At 35.1% G+C, this 26,748-nt stretch overlaps 1 protein-coding gene across 1 annotated transcript in view; it reads left to right on the top strand.

The window, feature by feature from the left end:
* Positions 1 to 26,748, top strand: part of LOC128861840 (probable serine/threonine-protein kinase DDB_G0282963) — a 147,425-nt gene that overhangs the window by 79,165 nt on the left and 41,512 nt on the right. Inside the window, exon 4 of the mRNA XM_054100215.1 lies at positions 16,461 to 16,511. Coding sequence (XP_053956190.1) covers positions 16,461 to 16,511 — 51 coding nt within the window. The remainder of the gene's footprint in view (positions 1 to 16,460; positions 16,512 to 26,748) is intronic.

Below are 26,748 nucleotides of genomic sequence, written 5' to 3' on the forward strand. Positions count from 1 at the left end.
TGACATGTTTGTCTGCCCACCGCTTCAAAGCAACCTCGATGCCAGGCTCGATGAAAACTATTGGAGAGCACCTATTTGGGGTTACAGTGGGTCAAACCATTACCTGTGGTGGGTGCTGACACCTGGTGGTCAATCAATTACTCAAATTCTCGTATTAACGGTCGGTCAAATAAACCCTATCGTTTTTGGAGTTCACGAATTGCTCAATTTGAAAAATTTGCTTGTCAGAAAACACAATCTTCGGAAATTAACCGATTTCGGCCAAGCGAAGCAACTCAATCGCTCTTTCAAGTCTGACTTGTTGCGGCTTTGATGTGAGATAATGCGCGTTTTGGAGCTTGTAAGGCTTAACTTTGAGATCACTTTTTAATATGCGGCGGATGGTCAGATACTTTCATTCTTTCGCCATTTGATTGTCATTTCGTCGGGGATTTCGCTCAAGTCACTTCTTCACTTTTTGAACCATTTCACTTGACGTTGCATGACCACCTCCATGACGTTTCGTGATGTTACCAGTATCATTTTAACTAGTAATGGTACGACAAACAAAAACTTTATGTATCTACTTTGTGATATTCTTTTTTCGCGATTACTCTCGGCAAAATGCTTGCGCGCGCTTTAGCCCGTGCATCAGGTGCGCGAGCGATTTGAAGTTGGTTACACCTCGAGTGCCAGACCCTGTAAAATGCTACACTTTTTTTTTTAAATCCAAAAATCCCACAAGAGCCAAGAGTTACTGGGAAACATGATGCAGGGAAATCTTTGAGTTGCGAGAGGATTTAATGAAGGTTGCAATGTATACATCCACATTTTCCTATTACCTAACATCTTTTCATATATGGAATTGATATTTATTGAACACTGATGCCAAATGTTTCTACGAATCATAGGCAAATTGCGATAAGCTATTTTTGTTTTATTTTTATTTTTTTTGCTGTAAAAACATAATATGTTTTAGACTATCAATAATCTGGGCAACTATTGTATATTGTAAAATACATTCTAGCTGAAAATAGCCTTTCGCAAAACTTAGTGCCGCCTTTTAAGGTTCATTCAATTATCACATTGCGTTAAGCAAACTCTTACATAATCCACTTTCCTAACTACTTAAGTTATTTAGTTTTTCAAGCTACGACGCCTTTGGTCAGTGTCGTAAGATGCTCCGTACTGCAGTGCAAAATCGATGAACAGACATACGAGTGTATATTTTTAATACGATAATTGACAGCCACGTGTGAAAGATCACACCTCGATAGATAAACAACTTTATTCAAGGTAAGGTGTGGCTGCAATGCATTCCAATAAAAAAACACAACACTCGTAAGCTTTTATGTGTCATCAGCAATTGCAAAAAATAACAAAAATTATAGACTACCACATTTCGGTTTTATTTTACAATCAGTCAAACTTTTTAAATTTTAAATCGTGGTCAAATAAATCCGTATGTGACTTGAAAGGTGTTCTAAGCTCTAAGCCGCTTTCTCACAGAACATCATGAGGATAATTTTTGTGGAACGTTTAAGCCCCCGCTGATTTCGCTTTCCACTGCCAAATCGACAAACTTTTTATGAAAATTCTAAAAAGTTTAAATAAAACATTTGAGAGACGATTAAAGTGTGCTTTGAAAATATTAATCAGACGATTTCAAGGGGGGGATATCCACACAAAAGACGTCAGCTTAAGGGTTAACTCATATTTTACAGAAATGTTTTTGCATTGAAAAGACAACTGTTAGTTTATTGCTCATTAAAAATGTCTGAATATAAGCAACGCTTCTAAAAATAAAATGGGTTATGCATTCGTAAATATCTAATTATACACTTTAAAATTCCAGTCTTGTCTTAATAAAGTGCGCGAAAAGCTTAGTACGTACGTACAATAAAGCAATGCAAAATAAAATCTATTTTAAGAGATGAGCTTGGCTTTAATTTGCTTTATTAATTACTTTGTATATGCCTGTATTTATTCTGTTACTAGACACACACACATATGCACATATATACACAGCAGTGAATAAGTATAGTATTTGTTTACATTTTTGTTTTTTGCTTTACTGATATATGTTCGCTTTATTTGTTGATTGATTCGATTTTATAAAGCGCATCAGATTTTATTTGCGACAGCGGTAAACCGATTTATTTGAAACTTCGGGACGAGATATCCATACATACGTACTTTATATATGTAGGTATGTAGACTGACTCTTTAGATTGTGTCTGTAACTTTAGTTCAAGAAGTTGGCCTTAAAAGGAAGCATCCACAGAAAAAACTACTTTTCACCCAAACTACTTTTCCGCCAAAAATTGAAGTGGATAGGCATTCATCCAAATTGGATTGCCGATCATTCAAGAAATCCCAGTTTGTCAGGTGAGGGCAGTTTCAATTTACAGTGCGCCAACAGTTCCCATACATGAGACGACTTCGTATCGAGCGGCATAAGGGCAAGTGTGCAATAAACGAAGTCAAGCATGCTTTATGACGACAACAATGCTACGGCAGTCATTAGAAATCTCAACGCCGAAAACACCACTTCCGTCTAGGCTAATAATGAAATGTCATCCCCAGTACCGGTGGCAACAGGGGTAAGACAAGGCTCTAGCTCAAGTCTATCACTTTTATTTTGATTGGGAACGAGATAATATCTGCTGTAAAATCTACATGGGCAGAATGACATTTGTTAGGAGATGAAATCGATATAATGTGGTAGGCCGGTGACTCAGTTATAATGCCGGACAAAGAAGACGACCTGCAAAAAAGCTGCATCCGCATATAATATACAGATATTGGTACTAAGGACAAAGTGCATAATAATATCAAAACTGCCACTCAGGTGTATGCTAGCAGAATATGGAATACTTGGGTACGATATCGATATCATCATCAAAAGAGTTAAGGGGTTATACGCAGTTATGACTTTCAAAAAAATCGATTTTTTTATTGCATTTTTGTAATGTACATATATTCAAAAGTATACGCACGAAATTTGAAGTAGATCTAGCAATACTTTCGGAGTTATACCTAAATATGTAGAGATGCCTCGGAGAGGTGTCAACCGGTATTGAAACTTTAAACGTGTTTTTTTCAAAACGGCATTTTTCAAGTCGGTGTACACGATATCTCGAAAACGGCTTGTTTGATCGGTCAACCGTTTTAACTCAATCTTTAAAGATACATTTTCTAGTAATTAATCGTTCCTTTTGTAAATCTGATACTTATTTTCCATTTTATAATCAACTTACGGCCAAATTTTAACGTAAAAATCGAAATCATTTCTTTTAAAAGCTGCCATTTTGTGAAAATTCACTATTTTGATTAGCCGAACGATTAATTACTAGATAATCTAATATATTAACAAAATTTGTTTGGTTTTTTGATTTCAGATAATCCAATCCTGAGTTACGATGTACACCGTAAATCGTCTTTTTTTAAAGGAGGTTCCAGAAATCGCCTGCAGCGCGCTCTATAATCAACATTTTCATAAATAAAAAATTTTGTTACGTTCTTGAAGGATGCTTTTATAACCGGCAAAAATTTTCAAATTAAAATATTCTGAAGTTTCTTCAGGATAAATCCTTGACAACCCGTCTTTTATTTGCTTCATAACTGCGTATAACCCCTTAAAAGCCGAAGTAGATAACCACATGTGTAAAGCAGGTTGAATCTCTGGATGCCTACGCGGTGTAATATGGAGGAATAAGCGTCTAAGCTTACAAAGCAAAATCCGAATTTATAAACAATATAATACCTTCGACGAAGAATGGAATCAAAAAACCACGTACTACGCATGCCCGACAGTAGGTTGACCAAATCTATGTTATAATAATGGGAGAAACAGACGACTAGGAGACCACCGTATCCACGACAGTCGGTTCTAAGTTACCGAAACGACCCGAATTTATATACGGCCAAGCACTGCCACTCCAGCAACATTCCCAAGTGCAAGGTTCAAGTGCCCCTAAAATGACCTTGATTTTTGACGATTTTTTCTGTTGACGCTGTTGGATGTTTTGCCTGAAAGTTTTTTTATTATTGTTTATATATCTATCTTATTTTATTCCATTTAAAAACATTTCCGCAATCAACTCACACACGTATTACAAAATTCTCGTATAATTTCAAGTGAGTACGAACCTTACGGCACCAAAGTAATGTTGCTTTTGGTGATTGACACTGTTAGCGGAGTAGCTAGGAAAACTCATTTGCTATTGCCATTTAACCATAAAAGATTATTGAATAATGAACGAAATTATTCGTTCGACGATAAAGAGTGCGTAAGCTTTAAAAGATGCACGAACTGATTATTTTTAAAATTTGTATGTGAACATTAGAAAAAGTGGCTTGTTCTTAAACGCAGTAGTATAGTTGCACATTTTGTGTCTTACTTTTGCGCTTCGGTTTCTCGCAAGAGCAACATATTTATTTCACTGGCTCTAGAAATCTGCCGTAGTACTGCCAATGATGGCATTGAAATACTTTTGATTCAAGTAGGTACTTCTACACGACTATAATACTTCGTTTACAAACAAACCCAAATCCTACATATAAATGCAGCATATTCCTTTTTGGACCCAATGAAAATAGAACACACATTTTCATACGAAAGCGTGTGTTCCAAATCTATGTAGAACCCTAAATCTATACAGGGTCCAGCACTGGAAGTGTAACCAACTTCAGACCGCTTGCGCAGATGATGCACAGGCATCAGCTGTCTGTTACTTGGCTAAATGACAGTCCAGAGGATTGTTAACAAGCGCGTGGAAGCATTTTGCCGAGAGTAATAGTGTGATTGGATTATATTTGGCTGTAAAATCACAACCAGCAATTGATCATGAGCTCTCGAGTATCTTAAAGTAGCTAAAGCTTTTGTCTATCGTACCATTACTCGATTCAATGATACTGGTAGCATCGCGAAACGTCATGGAGTTGGTCATCAAAAGGTCGCAACGTCACGTCAAATGGTTTAAAAAGTGAAGAAGCGACTTGACCGAAAACCCCGTCGAAGTGCCAATCAAATAGCCACAGAACTAAAAACATCTGACCGTAGCATCCGCCGCATACTGAAAAATGATCTGAAAGTTAAGCCTTACAAGATCCAAACGGTGCATGATCTCACACCAAAGCAGCAACATGTCAGACTTGAGAGAGCGAAGGAGTGCTTCGCTTGGCCGAAAGTAGAAAATTCCCGAACATTGTGTTTTCTGACGAGAAAACTTTGCAAAACGATAAACAAAACAAAATAAACCCTATTTGACCGACCGTTCTTACGAGAATTTGAGTCATCGATTGGCCACCAGGAGGCAGCACCCGCCACAGGTAATGGTTTGGCCCGCTGTAACCGCAGATCGGCGCTCTCTAATCGTTAACATCGAGCCTGGTGTCAAGGTAAATGCGAAATATTATCGGGAAAGTATTCTGGAGGTTACTTTAAAGCCGTTGGTGTCGGACCATGCACGTTTCAACAGGACTCGGCACCGTCTCACAAAGCTTGACTGAACGAAGAAAGGCTAAAACACGAACTTCATAACGTCACACAATGGCTCTCAAATTCTCAGGGTCATAGTCAGGGCAAAAGGTGGTCATATCGAGCAAAAGAAAATTGATTCTTAATTTTGTATTATTTTCACACATTTTTTACTTTGAACTGAATACAAGTAATTTCTCAAACTAAATTTATGGCCATTTTAATTGGTTACACTTCTAGTGCCGGACCCTGTAATTGAAGTAAAGTTTTCTAAATGTGTAAGGGTTAATTTTATTAGCGTTTCTAAAGAAAATTATGTTAAATATATGTGCGAGTATTTAAGTCACATTTTACATTTTGACTTATTTCTGACATAGAACTGAATTTTGATTCTTGGTGAGTTAAGAGACATCTAGTAGAATTTCGTGACAAATGTTTTTGTGGTACATTTATCTCGCTATATCCCTCCATTAAGAGCATTTTTGGCTCTTTCACGAAAAAGAAGTACTCACCATTGAGGAATTAATTAAAAAAATTTGTTTGCATATTCTACATGAGACCTAACAAATTATGTATAGACTAACTTTATATTATTTAAGTATTATAGGCATCAGAGAACTTAGTGGCATTCCGCCTGTCGAAGCTCAACATGAAGAAAGATTTTGAAGTAACATAAATTATATGGTTATGAAAAGAAAATTGGTTATGCCGGGGTCCCTTATCTCACAAAATATTTTAAAGCGCTTGGAAAAGTTCAGCGAAAGACGTGATTTCTGGCATCACGGTTTGAAGAGTAATGGCATCCTCTTGAGTCTTAGATCTGAAGTTCATTAGAAAAATTTTACCACAAGAATGTACAAAATGGTGAAAATTTGAGCCCGCTCTTTATCAGAATCTATTATCGGAACTTTGTTTTTATTTTTTGTATCAATCATTTCATCTCGTCCTGTCACAAGGCGATGCTTTCCTTAGTATCATTACAACCAAGATGAAAATTCGGAACAGGAGGCAAAATTTATGCTCTTTGTGGTCCTAGGTAGTTAGATAGGTAGGATTGTTGTCGCAACGACACACTTAGACCTTTCGTAGGTCCATTGTGATACCACTGGAGCTTATCCTTACCCTATGGGTTCCTTTTCAAACCATCCTGTAGTTTTAATAAACGAGCAAAGCTTCGTTAGCGGGTATAACCAGTTAAAAATGCCGTATCAAGAGTGCGCAGCCTCCTCATAGCTAAGCTTTCACACTCACATAAAAGGTGTCGCATGTTGTAAGGTTTTGCCAACTTGTATTTATCTTGTTGATGGTTCCCTATCTATAAGTAACTTACAAGTGGCTATAAGCATGGGTATCAGCGTCTTATCCAGTTGGAGATCGAGCGTTGTACCGTTTCGAGCAAGTTCATCTGTCTTGCAGTTCCCTGCTATATTCCTGTGGCCTAGCACCCAAATAAAGTGTACTTTGTAGTATTCAGATACGTCATTTAGAAATATAAAACATTCTATGACTGTTTTTGACGGTTGTGTTTTAGATGTTAGCGCTTTTATTGCTGCAATAGCAAAGCCGTGACTCCAGCGATTCCGCTTTCTCTGACAATCTTTTGAATTGTTGTAAAAATCATGGAAGTCGTGAAGTGAACCGGCATATGAGCACTCTTTCCTTTGTCCAGGAATTGTAGATTAATCAGGTAACTGTTTGAAACCTTTTGCATAAGGATAAAACAAACCTTGCTAAGTTCATCGTCGAGGTAAAGCCTTTGACAACTAATACTCGTATTATGTGTATATATTCGTTTTTATGTTATTAAATGTTGAACATTACCGAGTAAAATTTTCCGCACAATCCTCGGTGCAAAAATACACAAAGAAACCTCTTTCTTTGAATAGCCGTACATGATTCAAAATTTCTTCACAAAAGCTCTTTCTGCGCTCCATTCAACTATACTGAGTCCATATGACGTCAATTAATTTTCTGAAGCCATGGAGTACTATGTACTATACTTTTGCTCCCGTATGCCGTTATCTGTTTTGCGATTGCCACGGTGGCAAATAGACAAAGCATTGTTTTTCATTTATGCAGATGCACTTTGCGTTTCTTAATTAACAGCAAAATGCAAATTGTGGAGCCAATCATTATTTGCTTCCACACTGCAATTGGATCACTTGACTGACTAACTGTTCATTAACTTTTTTTGCTTTTGTTTACTAATTTCAATATAGTTTTTTCACTTTTCCTTCACTCTGCTAAATTTTCGCTTATTTGCTTGTATTGCCTTGTTCAAGTGCGTTACACATTATTTACAATTAATTATTTATGCGAGAAGAATTAATTGCGATTTTTGCAATATCGTATGGCTCAGTTAGTAGTTCCAAACTTGGCTGGCTTGCAGCTGTATGATGCTGCTTTCGTTCGCGTCTTTGTTGTTTGTGTTTTCTCTTAATTTTTTATTTTCATTCCAATTCTGCTACTTGTCAGAAAAGTATAAACAACGCAGCAATGCAATTAAACACAAGCGCGCGAATTTTGTATTTTGCTCAAGCGGCTGAGAAAAAAAATAAATGAAAGAACAAAGACAACTTTTTGCTTGAAGGGCTTCTCAACAACTGATTTATTATAATTTCAATTATTACATTTAGACTTAAACTAACGTACATATGTATTTGCTTATTCTGCATTTAATATTTAATTTTACAAATTGTTGTCAATACCTTATTCCGCATTTCCTGTCCCACGCTTTTTCAGGTAAGTCAAACTGTTGCAAAACAGGAAATGCGTTTCCAATTACTTTTACTTATTGTTCATTATTTTATTTACAAACTCATCAATTTCGTCTGTTTTACAATGTGAATTTATATTTGAAATTGAATATGTAACTTCTCCCCCCTTTAGATTAGAATTCTCCTGAATTCTTTTATTTAATTTAATAGTTATACGTTTGTGTTTATTGATGACAACAATGACAGTTAATATATTAGAATTATAATAATGCTTAGTACATTGCAGATATGTGAGATTTTACTATGAATTTTCAATTTAAAAATGTTTTCTACATTTGATCTATTTTCCTCCAATATTTCATCGAATGTAATTTTTTTTGTAAAGTTCCGAATGTCTTCATATTTTACACTTTCAATATTTTCTTCTATGTTTTCGATATAATTTGAAAAATAGTAGTCACTAATTTTAATTGAACAATTATTATATCTTATGATATAGTTTCCGTTCATAATTGGTTTCTCTTTATTACATGTTTGATTCATTTGTAAATTTACAGCATTTTTAACAATAATCGTTTTTACGTCTATGGCTAGAATTTCAAGATCCTTATTTCTGGTGAGGTGACAGTTTTGTTTTAATATGCAGTGTTTACTTGGTTTCAATCTTTTTAAAGATTTATTTTCTTCAAATAATAAAGTTTTATTTGCATAAATGAATATTTCTTCTATTTTTGCTTCTATTTCATTATTTTCTTTATTAGGTATTGGAATAACCTTTCTTATTTTTACATATTCAAAGTTTTTAGGTATTTTAATGCCGAATATTAGATAGGTGTTATTTAAAATGGCTGTGCCTAATTGTAGATACTTAAGCTTATTATAATCAATATTATATTTAACTATTTCTTCACTAGTTAAAATATTTGGGTGTAATATTCCATATTTGGCTGATACAACATTTTCTTATATTTGCTCAATTTTACCTTTTAATAACTGAATCTTTGTATACTGGTCTAAGTATAAATTTTGTTTATATTCGTCATACATAAATTTATTAATAGAATTAAGTTCTTTTTCAATTTTTACTCTATCACTTTTAACGATTTCTTTGAGATGCTCTATAGCTGAACTGAAATAATTGTTTATTTTGATTTGTTGGTTCATTGTGTCATTCGTCTGTAAAAAGTGCGTTTGTATATTTTGTCTATCGTCTTCGTCCATTGTACCAAAAAACCATTTTGACATACTACCTATTGCATTAATTAGTCCGCGTTTATTTCTAGTTTTTACTGGCATGAGCGTTAGTAACTTATTCCTTATGTCTAACAACTCTCGTTGTAGTGTCTCTTTATTTTCTAATTTCATTAATATTATATTGTCCGTCATTTCGTTGATAATAGTTTCTAGTTTGTAAACGTCAATCATGTGTAGTACTATGTCACTATCTTTGGGTATTTCTTGGTTTCTAATTTGTAAATCTATAAATCCGGTTTGTTCCGTTAGTTCCGTCCAAGTCATTATACCTTTACATTGTCGTATCGTTAGTATTATTGCTATCATCATGATCCATGTCTGTAAATTTTAAAGGTCGTTTAATGTTGCATGGATGAATATTTTTTAACAGTCCTTTTTTATATTTAGGTTGTTCTTTGTGCCTAACCGCTTTGTAGTTCTTTATGAATCCCTCACGTCTTTTTTCTTTATAGTCCTCTCTTTTTAAATTAAGTTTATCAATTTTCTTTCTTTTGCATTCTTCTAAATTTTGTTTAATTTTTCCTAGATCTAAACGTCCTTCCTGAACGTCTTTTGGTGCACATTTAATACTTGAATGATACCTTTCGTTATAATTTCTGATTGTTCGTTGAATTAATTGTTGGATAGGTAAATTTTTATTAGTTTGGTACAAAATCCTAAACTTTTCTGCCATCGTATTATGAAATCTTTCTATATCGGCATTTCCTGTATGGCTGTTGGGCTTAGATAAATGTAATTCGATTCCTTGTTCTGTTAGAAATTCCCTTATCCTTATTGTCTTAAATTCATTGTCTGCTATTATTTTATCTGGTTTTCCTATTTTAGTGATATGCTCTTCTAGTTTTTCTATTATAGTCATATGATTTCTGTCATTCAATGGATACGCTGCGCCAAATTTCGAAAATTTATCTATGGTCGTCAAAAAGGTAAATCCTTTGATTACGTATGTATCCATATGTATGATTTGGTTTTTATCTGAAGGAGTTTCTGTGTAATGAAATTTATTTTTAATCGGATGTCGTTCATACTTTACTTGTTGGCAAATGTCACATTGATTAATTACCACTTGGATGAGTTCCATGAGTTTTGGAAAATATATTATATTTTTGATTTTATTATAAGTTTCTTGTATGCCAGAGTGAATACTCTCTCTTACATGATACAGTGATATTTGTTTTACTGCTTCCACTTCAGTTTCAATGTCCTGTGCTCTCATGGTGCACTTAGTAAAATTAATCTGGCTATCGTTTGAATACATATCTATAAGCTTCTCTTGTACTATATTATAGTTGTGTTCGGATAGTTCCGAAAATATCCCTATTTTCCCTTTTGAAATGTATCTTCTAAAAATGTCTCCCATTAGGTTAAAGTCACTTTCTGCAATAAAAATAATTCTTTTCCCATGTATTTCCTTAAATTCTTCCGTTTTATTATTTGTTAATATTATTTGGGTTTTGTACTTATTCACAATTTCTTCTTTTATAAAAAAATGATTACCCAATTCTTCCTCGGCTGAATGTACTGTTGCCATTGTAACATCATCTTCTATATTGTTAACTGAAAAAAAATTTAAAATATTGGTATTTTCTACCATGGTATTTTCACTCCCCTCTTTTTCTGAAATAGTGTCCTCACTATTTTCTAGTCTACTTAAAAAATCTGCCACTTTATTTTCTTTTCCTTTTATATAGTCTACTTCGAAATCGTACTCTCCTAGTTTGAGTATCCATCGTTGGTGTCTTGGCGATATATCCTTTCCTTTGTATTTTGTACATCATTTCTGGATTCCATGGGTGCGTTTAGGTTTTGCCTAGGTTGTTCCAAGCGATTTTGGCTGAAACATGGCCTAGGGTGTCCTACCTGCCCGACCCTCTGGATATTGTGTATACCATAACGTTCTATATTATCAACGTCCATGGGTTCGTTTAGGTTTTGCCTAGGTTGATTCCATCTATTTTGATTGAAATTTGGCCTAGGGTGTCCTACCTGCCCGAAACGCTGGAAGTTGCCTGATGGGTTATTATCCCTATTATTTTGAATTCTAATTATTATTTCGTGCCTGTTCAGTATTCTGTCTAAAATAACTTTGTCCTACATAATTTCGTTGATAGTTTCCCTTAGATATTGCCCAGGTTGAGTCAAGCGATTTTGGCTGACATTTGGCCTGGGGTTTCCCATCTGTGGGATTCTTTGAAAATGATTTACCTCGATATTATCTATTTCCATCGGCTCGCTCCGGTTTTGCCCGGTTTGACTCCAGCGATAATGGCCGGAATTTGCCCTGGGATTTCCTACCTGTGGAGGCCTCTGGAAATTTCCTTCTTTTAATTGGCTTATAAAAAATAGTTTACAGAATATTTAGCTCTTATTCACTATTATTTTTTTTTCAATTTAATTTCTTAATTTATTATCTCACTATTAATTTATTCAATTTAATTACTCTTTCATGAATTTTTCCTTCTTTTAATTGGCTCAAAAAAATAGTTTACGAAATATTTAGCTCTTACTCACTATTATTTTTTCAATTTAATTTCATAATTTATTATTTCAATATTAATTTATTCAATTTAATTATTCTCTCATGGATGTTGCTTGGCTCATAAAAAATTTTTTCTACTTCGCTACTAAATTTAACAATCGAGCTTTTGAAATTTGACTCTACTTTTTTCAATTATTTTCACACACTTAGATTTTTCTCAATTTATGCAGGAGATTTAAGATTTTTCTGAATTTATGCACAAAAAAAAATGTCTTTAATTATTTCTACAAGATTTCTTACTTATTTTTCGCTTAACTAAAACTTACAGTAAGGCTGGCATTATTTCTCCACCGGCTGCTAGGATGTCTCCTTTTTGTTGAAAGAAGATATTCCACATTGCTCATGAATGAATTAATGGTCACCTGACCTACTCCAGTAAACGTTGGTAGATGTGATATATTTCTATAGATGTGCTCTATCTGTTGTTGTAGAACCAAATTTGAAGCTGCATTTTCTTGCGGTTGTTGTTGTGCTTGCTGCTGTTGTTGAAGATCTAGATAGGCTAATCTAAGCTGCTCGAGTTGTTGCTCCCTTCGTGCGAGCTGCTCTACTAGATCTGCTGGTGCCATTTCCTGTTGGGCCTGCTCCATCCTTCTCTTATCGAATTCCTTCTGCCTGGCTTGCCTAATTTTTGATTGTTGGTTTATCAGCTAGCTTGTTTGCTAAGCTGATGGTTCCCTTTGTTTTTATGTTGGTGGTGTCTACTTTAATAAGTGTTCACTGCACTGCACTTTTTATGTTAGTGGTGTCTACTTTAATAAGTGTTCACTGCACTGCACTTTTTATGTTAGTGGTGTCTACTTTAATAAGTGTTCACTGCACTGCACCTTTTTATGTTAGTGGTGTCTACTTTAATAAGTGTTCACTGCACTGCACTTTTTATGTTTTTTAAATTATACGTATATTAAGTTATACCCTGGAGGGTCCGGTCAACTCCTGAGTTGGCTACGGATTCGCAGGATTAGGGTTTAGGTGTTATAAAAATTTTGTTTATTCACCGCACGTAATTCGTTCACTGGATCCTTTTACTTTTTAAAGGATCCTACCGACTGCGCCAATTTTGTATTTTGCTCAAGCGGCTGAGAAAAAAAATAAATGAAAGAACAAAGACAACTTTTTGCTTGAAGGGCTTCTCAACAACTGATTTATTATAATTTCAATTATTACATTTAGACTTAAACTAACGTACATATGTATTTGCTTATTCTGCATTTAATATTTAATTTTACAAATTGTTGTCAATACCTTATTCCGCATTTCCTGTCCCACGCTTTTTCAGGTAAGTCAAACTGTTGCAAAACAGGAAATGCGTTTCCAATTACTTTTACTTATTGTTCATTATTTTATTTACAAACTCATCAATTTCGTCTGTTTTACAATGTGAATTTATATTTGAAATTGAATATGTAACTCGCGCACTCCTCCTTTACAGTGTGCTGCACACACGCATTACTTAAATTTTTTTCTAATCCCACTGTAATGAGCTTCCCGTTGATTCTTTATTGATTTTAATTTTCTTTTTTGTTCCTATTCCCTTGAAGTTTCTGTGAATATGCAAGCCACAAAGCGGCTATTTTCTTTTTGAAATAAACTCAAACCCTATACAAAGGGTGTTTAAATGTTTATGTTTCTTTTTTTAATTCAAATGAAACCCATATTGTGAATGGAAATCCATTGTCTGTTTATTGACGTAGAGGTTCAACAAATCCTTTTGTATTGAATTATTTGATGTCAGGACTAGTCTCGAGTTCGTTTATTATCGCGTGCAGTCCGATTTTGTTGAAAGCCTTTTCTGGGCTAGTATTCTGTTAAGAGTAGAGTATTAACAACAGATTAGCCTTTTTCGAACCCTCTTTGGTGACTATCAACTGGTTAGTCCGACACAAACCACCATAGCCTGTTGGCAATCATTTTGATAGACATGAGTTAAGAGATATGGGTCTGTATGATTTTATGGTAGTTTTGGTTTTTGCACCAGGTTTTAAGATGCGTATTAGGTTTGTGGAATACAATTGCCTAAAATATTGTTACAATGGTTTTGATTTGCGTGTGTTTTGATTTCATATGGAAGATTACGCATCATTGGGTATGGCATTTTATCTCTTGCCAGTGTCATGACTTTTAACTTCAATAGTGCTGAAAATAGTTCGAATTAGCTAACTTTAATGCTTCAGTTTTTAGGGCTTTTGGGGATGGCGGGTGTTGTGTTGTGTATTGAGGGAGGAATATTGTATGCGCTGTTTTGGAATATTAAGGAAAATTTACTATTTGAAGCATTTTCGAACCGAACTTTACAAAATTCGCTATATCGCTTTCGTTCTTACATTTTTTGTTGCTTAAATTTTTCGTTTTGCTGACTTAATGAGTTTAAACATTAAAGGGCCAGGGAGCTGTTTTCCGCAAAATTGTCTGATAATTCCCCAAATTTTGCTAGCTGGCGTGGAGGCATTACTTCTAGATGTGAAATCACTCATAGAATTATTTTTATGCGCGAATATATCTAAATAGAGATGTCTCAATAGCTCTACAGATGCCAATTTTTTTTAATGAAATTTTTAGGCATAATTCAAGCTCTGTCTTAATAATTTGGCGTCGATTGTCTTTGAAAGCTTCAATTGTTTCTGGTTTATTAGTGTAAACTCTATCTTTGACATAACTCCAACGAAAATAGTCTAAAGGCACTATAGTCGCGAGACCTTGACGGCTAGAGAACTGCAGAGTATCGTGAAATTATTCTCTCCGGGAGTGTTTTTGAATTTTGTACCGACACAGTTGACTAAAATTTTCTACTTAACTTTTGAATCCTGGCGTTGTTGGATAATTATAATGAGTAAAAATATTCACACTTTTGCGAAATGCTGGTTTTATAGTTCCCACTATTTTCTAGAGTTGTTCATTATTTTTATACGTTCCTCGAACGTAGTATAATTCATTTCAGTAATTTGTGAATTTTCTGTTTAAGAAAGGCCCAAAGAGATGCCATCGTAATTGCAACAGCTGTCAAAACAAATCATCGCTAAATAAGGAACTCAAACTTGAATGACCCTTTGTGGTGGTTAAAAAGTTGTGCTGAGGAATGAATGAAATTTGCGTGGCGACAAAAACGCGATTTTGCACAGTTTGTTGCACCCACAATTAGTGCGTGTAATGTATGTATGTGTTTTCGTTGGAATTAGACCAAGAAATTATGTACGTAGTTATGTTGAAATTCCATAAAGACTGTGCGTTAAATATCTATAGCGCATGGCACTTATTGACATGTTTTAACATTTTTTTTTCTTATTTAATTTTAATAATATTTCTTTGAAAATCATATAAATCCAAGTTCCAAACTTTTTAATCAGAGTGTCTAAAAAATTTTTCAGCACGCATTTAGGTATAATAAAATGTAGGTGTGGGGTGCTTAAAAAGCGCGTTTATTTTTGGCATTTTTTTTTTGTTTTTTGCTGCCTGCGTTAGGCGTTTTCTTCCATATTAAAAAAGATATATAGATCACCGGATTTGAATACTAAACTTATAATGTAAGTCGGTGATAGGTAAGTGAATCAGAAATAGCTGTTCAACCTGGTCTCTCACCTTTGGATCAAACTCTATGAAGCAGAAATTGCTTGAAAGGATGCCAGGGTTATGTGCTAAAATTATAAAAAGGAGAGATTGATGTTATCTTAATACTATGCTAATACGATATTATTTGTATCAGAGCTTATAAAGTAATAAATGTATACGCTCGAATCGGGTTACGCCAGATGGCGTTAGAAAGATATGGTTTTCTACTAAAAAACTTATGAGGTAGTTTTGTGATTGTTCTACTCAGTATTTTCTGAATAAAAAGATGGCCACCACCAGTACGCTATCGACCCAGTTCCGAAGCTGACGCTAACTGATGATGAAAAATGGCGTTGAGTGGGCGCAAACGTTGATTTATTGGCGAGAAATCAACTACTATGTGCTGCTTTCCTATAGCCAAACTCTTAACTTGGACCTGTACTCTCCACAATCGGACCGAATAATGGAAACGTTCGCCAAGAAGTGGTCAAGCCTTACCAATAGGAGAGAAAATGTGTTTGAGGAGGACAACATCTGGCTGCAAACCTCGCTTGTGACTCGTTGGTAGATCTGGGAGCTGGGAGGTTCTTATGTATCCACCTTATGGTCGACACCAGACACAAAGTGGTTGCCTCTCGGTCCTGTAAGAATATTTTCTGCAGAGCTGCTTGTGAAAATCGATTGTTCGCCAATAAGGGCAAGGGTTTCAATGAAATAATGGGGTTATACCTTAAAACTGCAACAAGTTTTCGAACAAAACGATACACAAATACTTGACCGTGATCAAAATCTGACCGTTCTAACTATGGTAAATAAAGCCTTTAAGAAATTTCTTCTTTTTCCTTTTTTTAATTTATTTATTATATTTTTCAACTACATTAAACTTTTCCACGTATGTAAATGTGAGCTAACATATTTTTTCTCTCTTTTGCTCTCTTTTTAGGTGAGTTGTCCCCAAACCACCAGAATCCACAATTCTCCACATTGCAAAGTCGTAAGTCTTCCTTCTTTCTATTTAATTTTTCTGTTGTACTGTTTTTACTAACACTATTTCGAGGTATTTATTGATCAAGTCATAACATATGACTGACTTCCATCGTGGACATGAAACAAAATTTTATAAATAGTTTTTTCCAATGAAGGTCGTCCCCTAGTAGGTAATGATAAATTTCTCCGTGCATTTATGCCATGAAAAAGGCCACACAACTGTAGATCCCACCATTTTTTGTACAATATCAAGAAGCACACCAGAAATTGGAGAAGAATCATGGATAGGCGTCTGGTAATAAAATAAAATGTACGCGTCAATTATTAATGTACATCTACTGTTTTGTACTACTGCAGGGAATTTTACTTTTACTTATTTACTGTTGCTTTACATTCATTCACTGCTTGCTTTGAATAGTTTATTTATGATGAGAATCTGCGGCGTTGATTAACGAAGATGCAAGCTAATGCATGCCAGGCTTTCAGACATACCATTCAAATCTCTTCATTGACTTCTTCCTATTATTTTTCAATGAAAAATTATGTATTTCTGTGATGGGCTGGGAGTAAGTGACCACTTGCGTTTGCATGGTTGTGCTTAATTTTAGGTCAACTGAATTGGTTGTAGTTGAATTTTATATGTAACTCGACGTAATGGAACTCTTTGTTCGCTTTTATGTGTGCGAAGCTTTGTTGGGGTTAGGATAAGCGCTGTGTAATACTGAGAGTATTAGGAATTTTAATTTGCCCTATTAACTATGTATATTTCTATTTAAATGGATATATATAAATACATATATAATTGGCGCTTACACCCTTTATTTGGTGTTTGGCCGAGCTCCTCGTCGAATGTGTGGTGTGCGTTTCTGATGTGGAATGTCCAGTTTATGCCACCTCGAACGGTACACTTTTATGTATGAGAAGATATTTCATGGCAAAAGTACACTCGAATATTTGCCACTGCCTGATAAGAGGCGCCCGCTATAGAAAATATATGTTCCGCCATTTGGTGTTTCATTCCCGGAGATTCGAACCTTTTCACTTCCGAATGTTAGTCATGCACCAACCTTTTCGGCTAGGGCTACGCCAAGTATATAAATATAATCTACGCAAGTTTTGGCTATTTATTTATTTTCAACAAATTGTTTTATAGAAATATAGTTTATTCCATAACAAAAATCATGCTCATCCAAGTTTCGCACTTTTTACAAGATTTATCAAAATTGTTATCAAAATGATAAACTTTTTCATAAGAATTTTTAAAAATAAAAAAAAATGTAATAAATTACAAGTTTGAAGTGATTTAAAGTTCTCGTTGATTTCTGATAATATTTTGCCCTGATGGTGGTGTGCAGTTTCTTGCAAATTTGAAAAATTTGCATTCGTTATGTGTAGAAATTGGGCAACATCTTCAAAGAAAAAAATTACAAAAATCAACGGTAGTTTTGGGTAACTTTTAATTCGCACTTTATGCGTTTAATTTTTATTTTTTTCTGTATTTATTCCAATTTATTACATCTGCCAACCTTCGACACTTAGTGATTTTATGACAATTATGGAAATATCATATGAGCGTAACATTATTTAAAGTACATTTCTTTTTACAGCATAAGAGGGGCAATGCATATAAGAATTATATGGCATAGGACGGATAAATTTACATAAGAATTATATGAGATAAAACGTAGAACAGGTTGATATTTATTTTACTGATGAGGTATCTGCTAGGGCTGTCGGAGTTATTCGTTTTAATCTTCATTTTTGCAGTTATGAATGTGGAATTTTCAGCATATCTTCGTTTGTGGGTGTTAGTAGTCTGTGAATATGATTTGAGGTCTCTGTGTATATCGTCATTGGTTATGTACCAGCCTGCGTTTGTATGGACTATCACAAGGATTTTTCATTGTAGCCGTTGCATTATTTTAAGGTTTCATTTGCTTGCTGTTCCCCATAGTTCGATGCCATATTTCCAGATCGGAGTTATAAGAGTTTTGTAGATTAACAATTTATTACCAAGTGAAAGTCGCGAATCGTTTCGTTGTCTGAATCTGTTTTTAACTTCATTTCTCCTTTGAAGTATATGCTCCTTCCAGGTCAGTTTTGCATCAATTATTATGTTTACATATTTGGCTTTTGTGTCATATTTAATGACTTTATTATTTATAGTCAATATTTGTGGATCACACTTTCTGTTTGTGCATATTACTTGGATAGTCTTATCTGTGTTAATTTCGATTCCCCATGTATTGAACTAGGCCAGCGTTGTGTTAAGTAGCTGTTGCAGTTTAATTGTGGCAACATTTATGTTTTTGTTAGAGGTCATTGAAATGGTGTCATCAGCAAAGGTTGCAATCATGTTATCGTCACTTGGGCAGTGGATAGATATGTGTATAGATAATGTATAAGAGTGGCCCCAAAACGCTTCCTTATGGAACATCTGCTTCCATATGTAGTACATCAGAGTATTCGTCCTGATATTTAACATAAAAATATCTCTCATATCTCTCCGCAAAAGTAGATAATAGTCAGTTAGAAGTAGTTTTTGCAATTTGTGCAATAATCCGGGATGCCATACACTGTCAAAGGCCTTAGCGACGCAATAATGTCTATTTCCTTTTGTATTTTCCACATTCAATTTCCTTTTGTATTTTGTTTGTTACTCTGTGTACCTGTTGTATCGTTGAATGTTTTCGTCGAAAACCCAATTTGATGAGAGGGAATGATGTCGGTAGATTGTATTAGGGGATCAAGGCGGTCATAAATCAGTTGTTCAAATAGCTTCGACAAAATAGGCAAGCGACTTATCGGCCTGTATGATGAAGGCTTGTTGGCATCTTTATTTGGTTTTGGCAGAGCAATTATTTCAGAAACTTTCCAAGGCAAAAATAAATATTTGAGTCTTATTCACGAGTTATATATTCCTTAGATACTTAATTCCATTGTCGGGTAGATTCTTTATAATTTGTCCATTAATTCTGTCATAGCCTGGAGTTTTTTATTGTTTATGTTCTTAATTTTTGTCAGTATTTCATGTATGGTCACTTTTCTGATTTTTCCATCTTTAAATTCAAATGTATCAGGTAAGTTGTTTTGTTGCCTATTTTTTGGATTGTAGAAGCTATAAAATTGCATACAAAAATTTTTTTCTAGAAACTTGAATTAAAAGCCGTGAAATAGTGATGGCGAGTTTATACAATTTTTTCTAATTTTTGTATTAAGTATGAAACTTGTCTTTATATGGATTTAATTAGACAATGAGCTAGACTTTTATACAAAAAAAAAAATTAATAAAAATAACTAAAATAAAAATAGTCTCTCAACTGGTCAAATTGTTCATGTGCTATCATTTGTCGCGTTCTCTACGTTGACGATACGTAGGTTTTCTATCTAATCAAGTCTTTTATAAACTGTACTTTTTAAAAAACTAATGGCTCGATCTTTTGGTAAAAAACAAATGCGAAGCAAATAGTTGACATTCAGTTGCTGCATTCTTTCGCATCCCAACTGCAAAAGAACACCCGAAATCGGCTATAATATTCAATTGAAGTTGCACCATTTTGCTTCGTTTCCTTTGTGTATCCAACAGTTAAACATTTCGTTTTATTTAAAAGGGATCCATGCTGCCAGCTTGGTGGTCTAAGAAATAAAAAAAAAAGGAAATATGTTTTAGTTTTGTAAAAACTATAAATTTCAAGCAGAATGTAAAGAAATCTTGAAAATACCAAAAGGGAAGAAATAATCAGCAATTCTACTGCGACCACCTTGTTTGGAACCGCATTGGTTTTATCTGTATATTCAGGGGTTTGACGCTTTGCTGGAATTAGTATTTTCCAAATACCTTGCAGCGGCCCGTACACAATAGACTTAGTTTTTTTTACTTTTAGAACTCTCTTGATCAGGTACGAATATGTAGTTATGCGCTTTGAAGATGTTCATATCAACTCAGGGAGGACAATTTGTGGTGTTTCTTTTCACTTAATACGCTAAATTTCTTAGCGTTCTTTTATAACTCGGAAGGAAAAGAATACAGCTAATAATCAAAAGCTAACCTAGTGGATATTTTTTGCAGATCGCAAAAATAGCGAAAAACTAAAAATCGATTTCTTCAAAAGTCTGTTACCCTCAATAGTCAACTTAGGCGGTTATTGTTAGTGACCACTGTTACACGCGCAGTCCTGAGATTGCACTTGAATCTTGTTTCTTTTGTTTATATTTGTTTTAACACGAGTGTCCATGTATATGTACAAACTTGTATGAGTATATGTTTGCAAAAGCCATGCGTCTGGCACCAGACATTCGCACCAACGCTAAGGAGACTTGTCGGTTGAGAGCAGAGATGCGACCCCACCACTAGACATTTGACGACCTTTGGTATGTAGCAGCGTCTTCAAATCGACGCCATGGTATGCTCAATTTTGCTGTTAACTTGATTGTTGGCAGTAGTAGAATATCGTCGACAACAACGAGGCCCTCACTGTGGCTGGTTAGTTGCCTGCTCGACTGGCGCTATCAAGTCTGGGCATTATTGTCTGGCTAGTGTCTTGTATATTGCACGATGTGTGTGTGTGTGTATGTGATTTGGGCAACTTGCCATCTTGGCAAAGATACACAGTAAGAGTACTTAAAAAAATGAGCGAGCAAAATACTTCACAACAAAGAAGTATGAATGAGTGGATGTACCTATGTATCTACTCAATACCTCGAATACATTTACAAAATTTATACTTTTGTTTTGATACTTTGTCTTGGTGTTTTCCTTTATACGAATTTCTACTTTTTGTTCATTTTTACTTTTTGTTTAAAGTCTAAATTTTTTAGTGTCACGATGAAAATTCACAGGTTGCTCGAAATAAGTTCCTTCCACTCTTTACAAAATGAAAAATAAAAGTCAATGCGGCAAATCAAAATGAAACAAAGAACTTCACCTTGAATGGAATTCGAATCGAAGCATTTGTTGGCTTTCAGTCTTTTATTTCATTTTGTAAAAAATTTGTTGAGCAGTCAAAACAAAATAAACGTGGATTCGGGAATAACTTAAAATGTAGCCGGTTTTCAGGCGTAGAACGCATTAAATCCATATAAGAAATTGAGTAAAATTTAAATTCCTTTTAGCAGACATGAAGCATTTCGTTATTTAAAATTCTCCTACTGCAGCCGTTGCATATCTAGAGGCGTAGTTTCCTTGTTTGCTTGCACGACACTTCATTTTATTACCGACAACATTTCCTGTTCCGCAACTATTTTGCATAAGCTGTCTTAGGCGTTTATTATTATTTTGTCGTGCTATCAACTTCCCGTCTCCTCTTCTACAAACCTCTTACCTCTTACAGACATTTCTTATATGTGTGCACTTATGTACTTACCTTTTGTTGCTTCTGTTTTCAATTTTCTTAGCTAACCTGCATGTTCTTGCATCATCTGTGTAGGTACATATTTATGGATGTACATTTCCAACTCATTTCCGTAATACTCGTAATAGTTTACCTACAACACTTCCTGTTTTTCTTTCAGCTTTACACTTTGGCTCTTGGCGTCGAATAATCTAATACACATGTGGGCCCTTTTAAGTGAGCAAGAATGTAGAAGTCTGGTTAAAACACTCTTCAGTAAATCGAAATGTCTCTAGGCTAGCTTGAACTTCCTTAGCTTTTTGCTTTACTTGTATGTGGATGGTCTATCTGACATTGGCAAGTGCCGCAGTCTACATATCGTTGAGCTAATTTCGCACCTTCTCTTTAAATCATCATAGAGTGCTTTTCGAGAACTATTAGGAGAAAAATTAAAAATTATCACCAGTGTAAACGGTTGTACACATCTTTGGAAAATACTGCTGAAGAGACAGTCCTTATTCGGACATAAATCTTGGTCATGGCAATAATGTAGAACGGAATGTCATTGGAGTGACAGAAACTACGAAAGTCCCAAAAGCTCAAAGGGTCAAAGCAACAATTCAGCCTGTTAAACACTATAGCGAATATCTCGAAAAGCTGGCACCTGCCTTGTAACCTTGCCAGCTATCCCAAAAGCCACTCAAATTACTGTTATCAAATTCAGACGGCCATACAATTTGAGCATTCGAAAGACCGGGAAACGGCGAGCACCGACGATGGTGGTAAGCAAAGATGATAGATTAGATATATAGATGAAGGTTCCCCACTCATTTCACGCATATTATCACACTCGTCTAATTAGCCTTTTAGACGTCAACGAAGTAGCACGAGCGGATACTGTGTTCATTTTTTCGCATATCAGCAGTGCAATATAATTTTTTTTTTTTTTTTTTTTTTTGTTTTCGCCTAATGAGGATGTGGCAAAATGGTGCGGAAGCGCTAGTTGGATTCTGGAAGAATCACCACTCAATCCAACCAACCAACCAACCAAAGAGCCTGCTAACGGTCTGATATTGGCCACACCTCTGAATTCTTTTCACAATGCTGGTTTAGGCCATTTTAACGACTGATAGGCGTATTTTCGGACTGCGGCATTGAAATAAATACGCAAGTGTATAGGGAAACTGTTTGAGAGACAGTACTAAACCCCTGTGCTGCCCATTATTTGGGCTCAAAAATAGCTCAAAACCAAGGTTCCATCCTTCATTTCGTCGACACGACGCTATGGGATACACATTTCAAGATAATTCATTCGCACTTTTCTGCTCAATAAAATTCAATTAAATAATAAATGATATTATGTGAAGTAAGTGCCATTGGAAGCTACAACTTTACTCTATCTTTCAGGCACATACAGATTCGTCTGACGAAAAATTCGAGTTCTTTTGACTCGATCCATTCATTGAGCCAGTGTGCGATGCTTTCGTAAGAAGTGAACCGCTCTCCAATAAGGACTGACTACATTGATTGGAACAGATGGTATTCCGAATTTTCAATGTCTGGGGAATACGGTGGGTGGGGCAAGATTCCAAATTTCCCACTTCAGTCCCTCTAAATATTTCTGGACCGATTTAGCAACGTGTGACCTGGCGTTGTCATGCAGCAAAATCAGTTTGTCCTGTCTACTGTCCCATTCCGGTCGCTTTTCTTTGAGAGCTCGATCCAAACGCATTAGCTGCAGTCGGTAACGATGATTTTGATAGCTTTACGAATTCCATTGTAGTTTACAAGTGTTAAAAAGGATAGATATACGACGCAATTTGCAAAAATTTTAAACCATCCGATAGAGTGATTAATTCTGCGCTACCTATCATCAATCAGCAGGCTGTCACAAATTATTCACTACCGCGTTGTTTTGTATAATGAGTAGGTCCTGCAAGCTTAACCAAAATGTTATGAAAGTCATTTGGATCTGATGTAAAATTATTTTAGCGGGAAAGCCTTCCAAATAAATTCGACCGCTGACTGCTCACCCCATTCGTTTCTTTTGTCAGTTCTACTATTTCTTTGGGTTTGGGTACTTCAATCAAATAGGAATAGGAATAGAAAGTCTCGAGATAACATTTCAGAAAAATAAGTGGTAAAAGAAATATCGAAAGTCAGATATGTCAAATGTCCGTCTTTCTAGTGTTAATCACACTCGTACTGTATATCAAATTATTCTACAAGTAATTATGTTTCGAATAAATTTGCGCATAATAATAACTTCGTGTAGCACACTGTTAGGTGCATCTGCGTAACTCATTTAATTAAAACCAGCTTCCTACACAAAAACACTCTGAAACTATTCTACAAATACCGTCTTAGTAATACCACATTTTCAGGGAGCCATGCAATTGAAACGCCTAAACACAAATTCCCACCGACAGAGTCTATTGAATCGCCACTGCTGATGTATTATTGGCACATAACCACAATGAGTATACGTCGAGGACGATGTTCAGCGCCACAAAATATGCAATGCCAGTCGGCTGTTTGGAAATGCATTGCGTGGTACTTCTGCATGTACATATCAATACAAATTTATTTATGCACCCTGCAGGTAAAAAATGTAGTAATATGTTCACTCTCTAAATTTGACTGCAAGGGATGACAATTTCTGAAAAACGTAAATAGTCGCTGTCAAGCAATGTTACACCGGTGATTAATTCCATGTCGGTTTTATATGATTTACATTTCTTTTCCACTATCTGAAATTGCATCTATAATCTTTAGTGTAGAATAAGCATAATAGTCTTATAGAATGGGTAGCAATGCACTAAAAAAGGAATACGTTTATTTTCTAACTGGGTGATTCCTGCAATTGTTTTAAGCTTCTTCCACAACTAGTTTCAAACTAGCCACTTGGGAAATTAATAAAATAGGTGATCAGTGTTTCTGATCCTACTATATATATATATAATTGGCGCGTACACCCTTTTTGGGTGTGTGGCCGAGCTCCTCCTCCTATTTGTGGTGTGCGTCCTACTGGGCGCTTATTGATTCAGTTTGCCGCGGACACCAACAAAGTTGACCAAACCGTCTGTAAGTGTGTCTGTTATTGTCATTGTATTAATGGTTTTGATTTATGTATATGTAATTTTTTGTGTTGCTTATCAAATAATAGTACTGCTGGCACTAGTTTTAATTAATTTTCCACACATCAAATGTCCAGAAATAAGCATTTCCTTCATTTCGGTCGTGTGTTTGTTTGCATTTTCTGATTGTGGTTTTCAGGTGTTGGTTTTGGAATGTTTCGTGCAAAGAAAACACTAACACTTTTTTAATGGTTTTTATTTAATTTTCTAAATATTTTGTGTAGATATTTGTCTGTGAATACACGAATATGCTGAAATCCGGGTTTTCCAAATTTAAACTTCTATTGAAATGTCATGGATGTACATTTTTATTTTTTCTTTTTGGTGGGTGAGGTACGGTTCAAAATGCCTTCGCACTTACAGCGACTGTCGTCTACTGCGCCGTCTGGTGTGGCCACTAAAACCGGTCCTCCTCTCCTTCTGGGGAGAGTGTGTGGTCGTTCCATCAGCTTGTCACTTTATTTGAACATTCATAGTCCTACATAGTCTCTTTAGAAATTAATGGAAACGAGGTCAAACTGAAATTTTGAATTTGCTACCCGAGTTTCAAGTGAATCTGGAAACATTTTAAGAACTCATTCGTTCATCTTTGTTGATCCAGGAATTTAAATTTGTAAAACTGGCAGTTTATTCAAGATTAGCGACTCTAAAAATCTTTACAGCCTACGCTAAAATATTTTTATAAACAAATAATTCCCATTTGTGTAATTCGTAAATTGCAAATTTGTAGGAACCTCCTACAAAAATATTAACCAATGTTCAATTTATTATTATTTTTGTTCAGTGGCGATCATAACTGTGTACATGATAATTTTTTTTTTGACTATTCGCGATCTATTTCTATTTAGAATTTTTTGTTAATAGTTTTTATAATGTTTATTCTATAGCCCAAACCACCGCATAAATAAAACTTTCAAATTTTATAAAAAATTTGGAAACATTCAAAAACTACCATATAAAATTTAAACTTTTTATCTTGAATTTTTAGATAAATTTTGAGTATGCATTTTAAGCTCATATTTCATTCATATCTATGCAATGCAACACATGGCGTGGAAATTCCCGGGCCTAACAACGAACACGTTTTTTTATTCAAAGTTAGCTTTATTCATCAACGTAATTTCCAACAACGCAATCATGCCAGCGCCGCTCTAACATTTCAATACCACTTTTGTAGAACGATTTTTATTTTGTCTCAAAATAGACGTCAGGTTCAGCGATAATCTCTTCATTCAAGCGAAATTTCTTACTGGCGGGCATTTTATTTTTATGTGGGAGCAACTCGAAGTTCAATTATGTAGAATCTGGGTTTTCCTTTGTTTGATTGACTTGTGACACGGGGCGTTGTCTTGATTAAAACAAAACAGTCAGCAAACGCGGCACGTTCGATAGAGCTTTCTCATGGTCAAATGCTCGTGCAATATAAAGCAAAACGTTCTTTTGATATCTGTACGATGTCAACTAAATCCCGTAACTTCACTTTTCAATCATTCAAAACGATTTTGCACATTGTTAGATGTTTTCTGGTGTTACCGCCTCATTTGGCGTCCACTGCGTTGTGCATCATCGGTGCGACCACCTTTGAAGTCAGCAAACTATCGTTTTGTTGTTTCTGATGGAGCGGAGTTCCCATAACACCTTTCAAGGCACTGCTTCGCTTGAACGGTATTTTTTCCCATCAAAAAGCAGTGTAAAATGAAAACACGAAATAATTGTTGATCCACTGTTTTGAAAATAACAAAAGTAGCATGACTCTTAGCACAATAACTCACGAACT

This window comes from Anastrepha ludens, chromosome 4 (genome assembly GCF_028408465.1).
Source record: "Anastrepha ludens isolate Willacy chromosome 4, idAnaLude1.1, whole genome shotgun sequence".
NCBI classification, from domain to species: domain Eukaryota; kingdom Metazoa; phylum Arthropoda; class Insecta; order Diptera; family Tephritidae; genus Anastrepha; species Anastrepha ludens.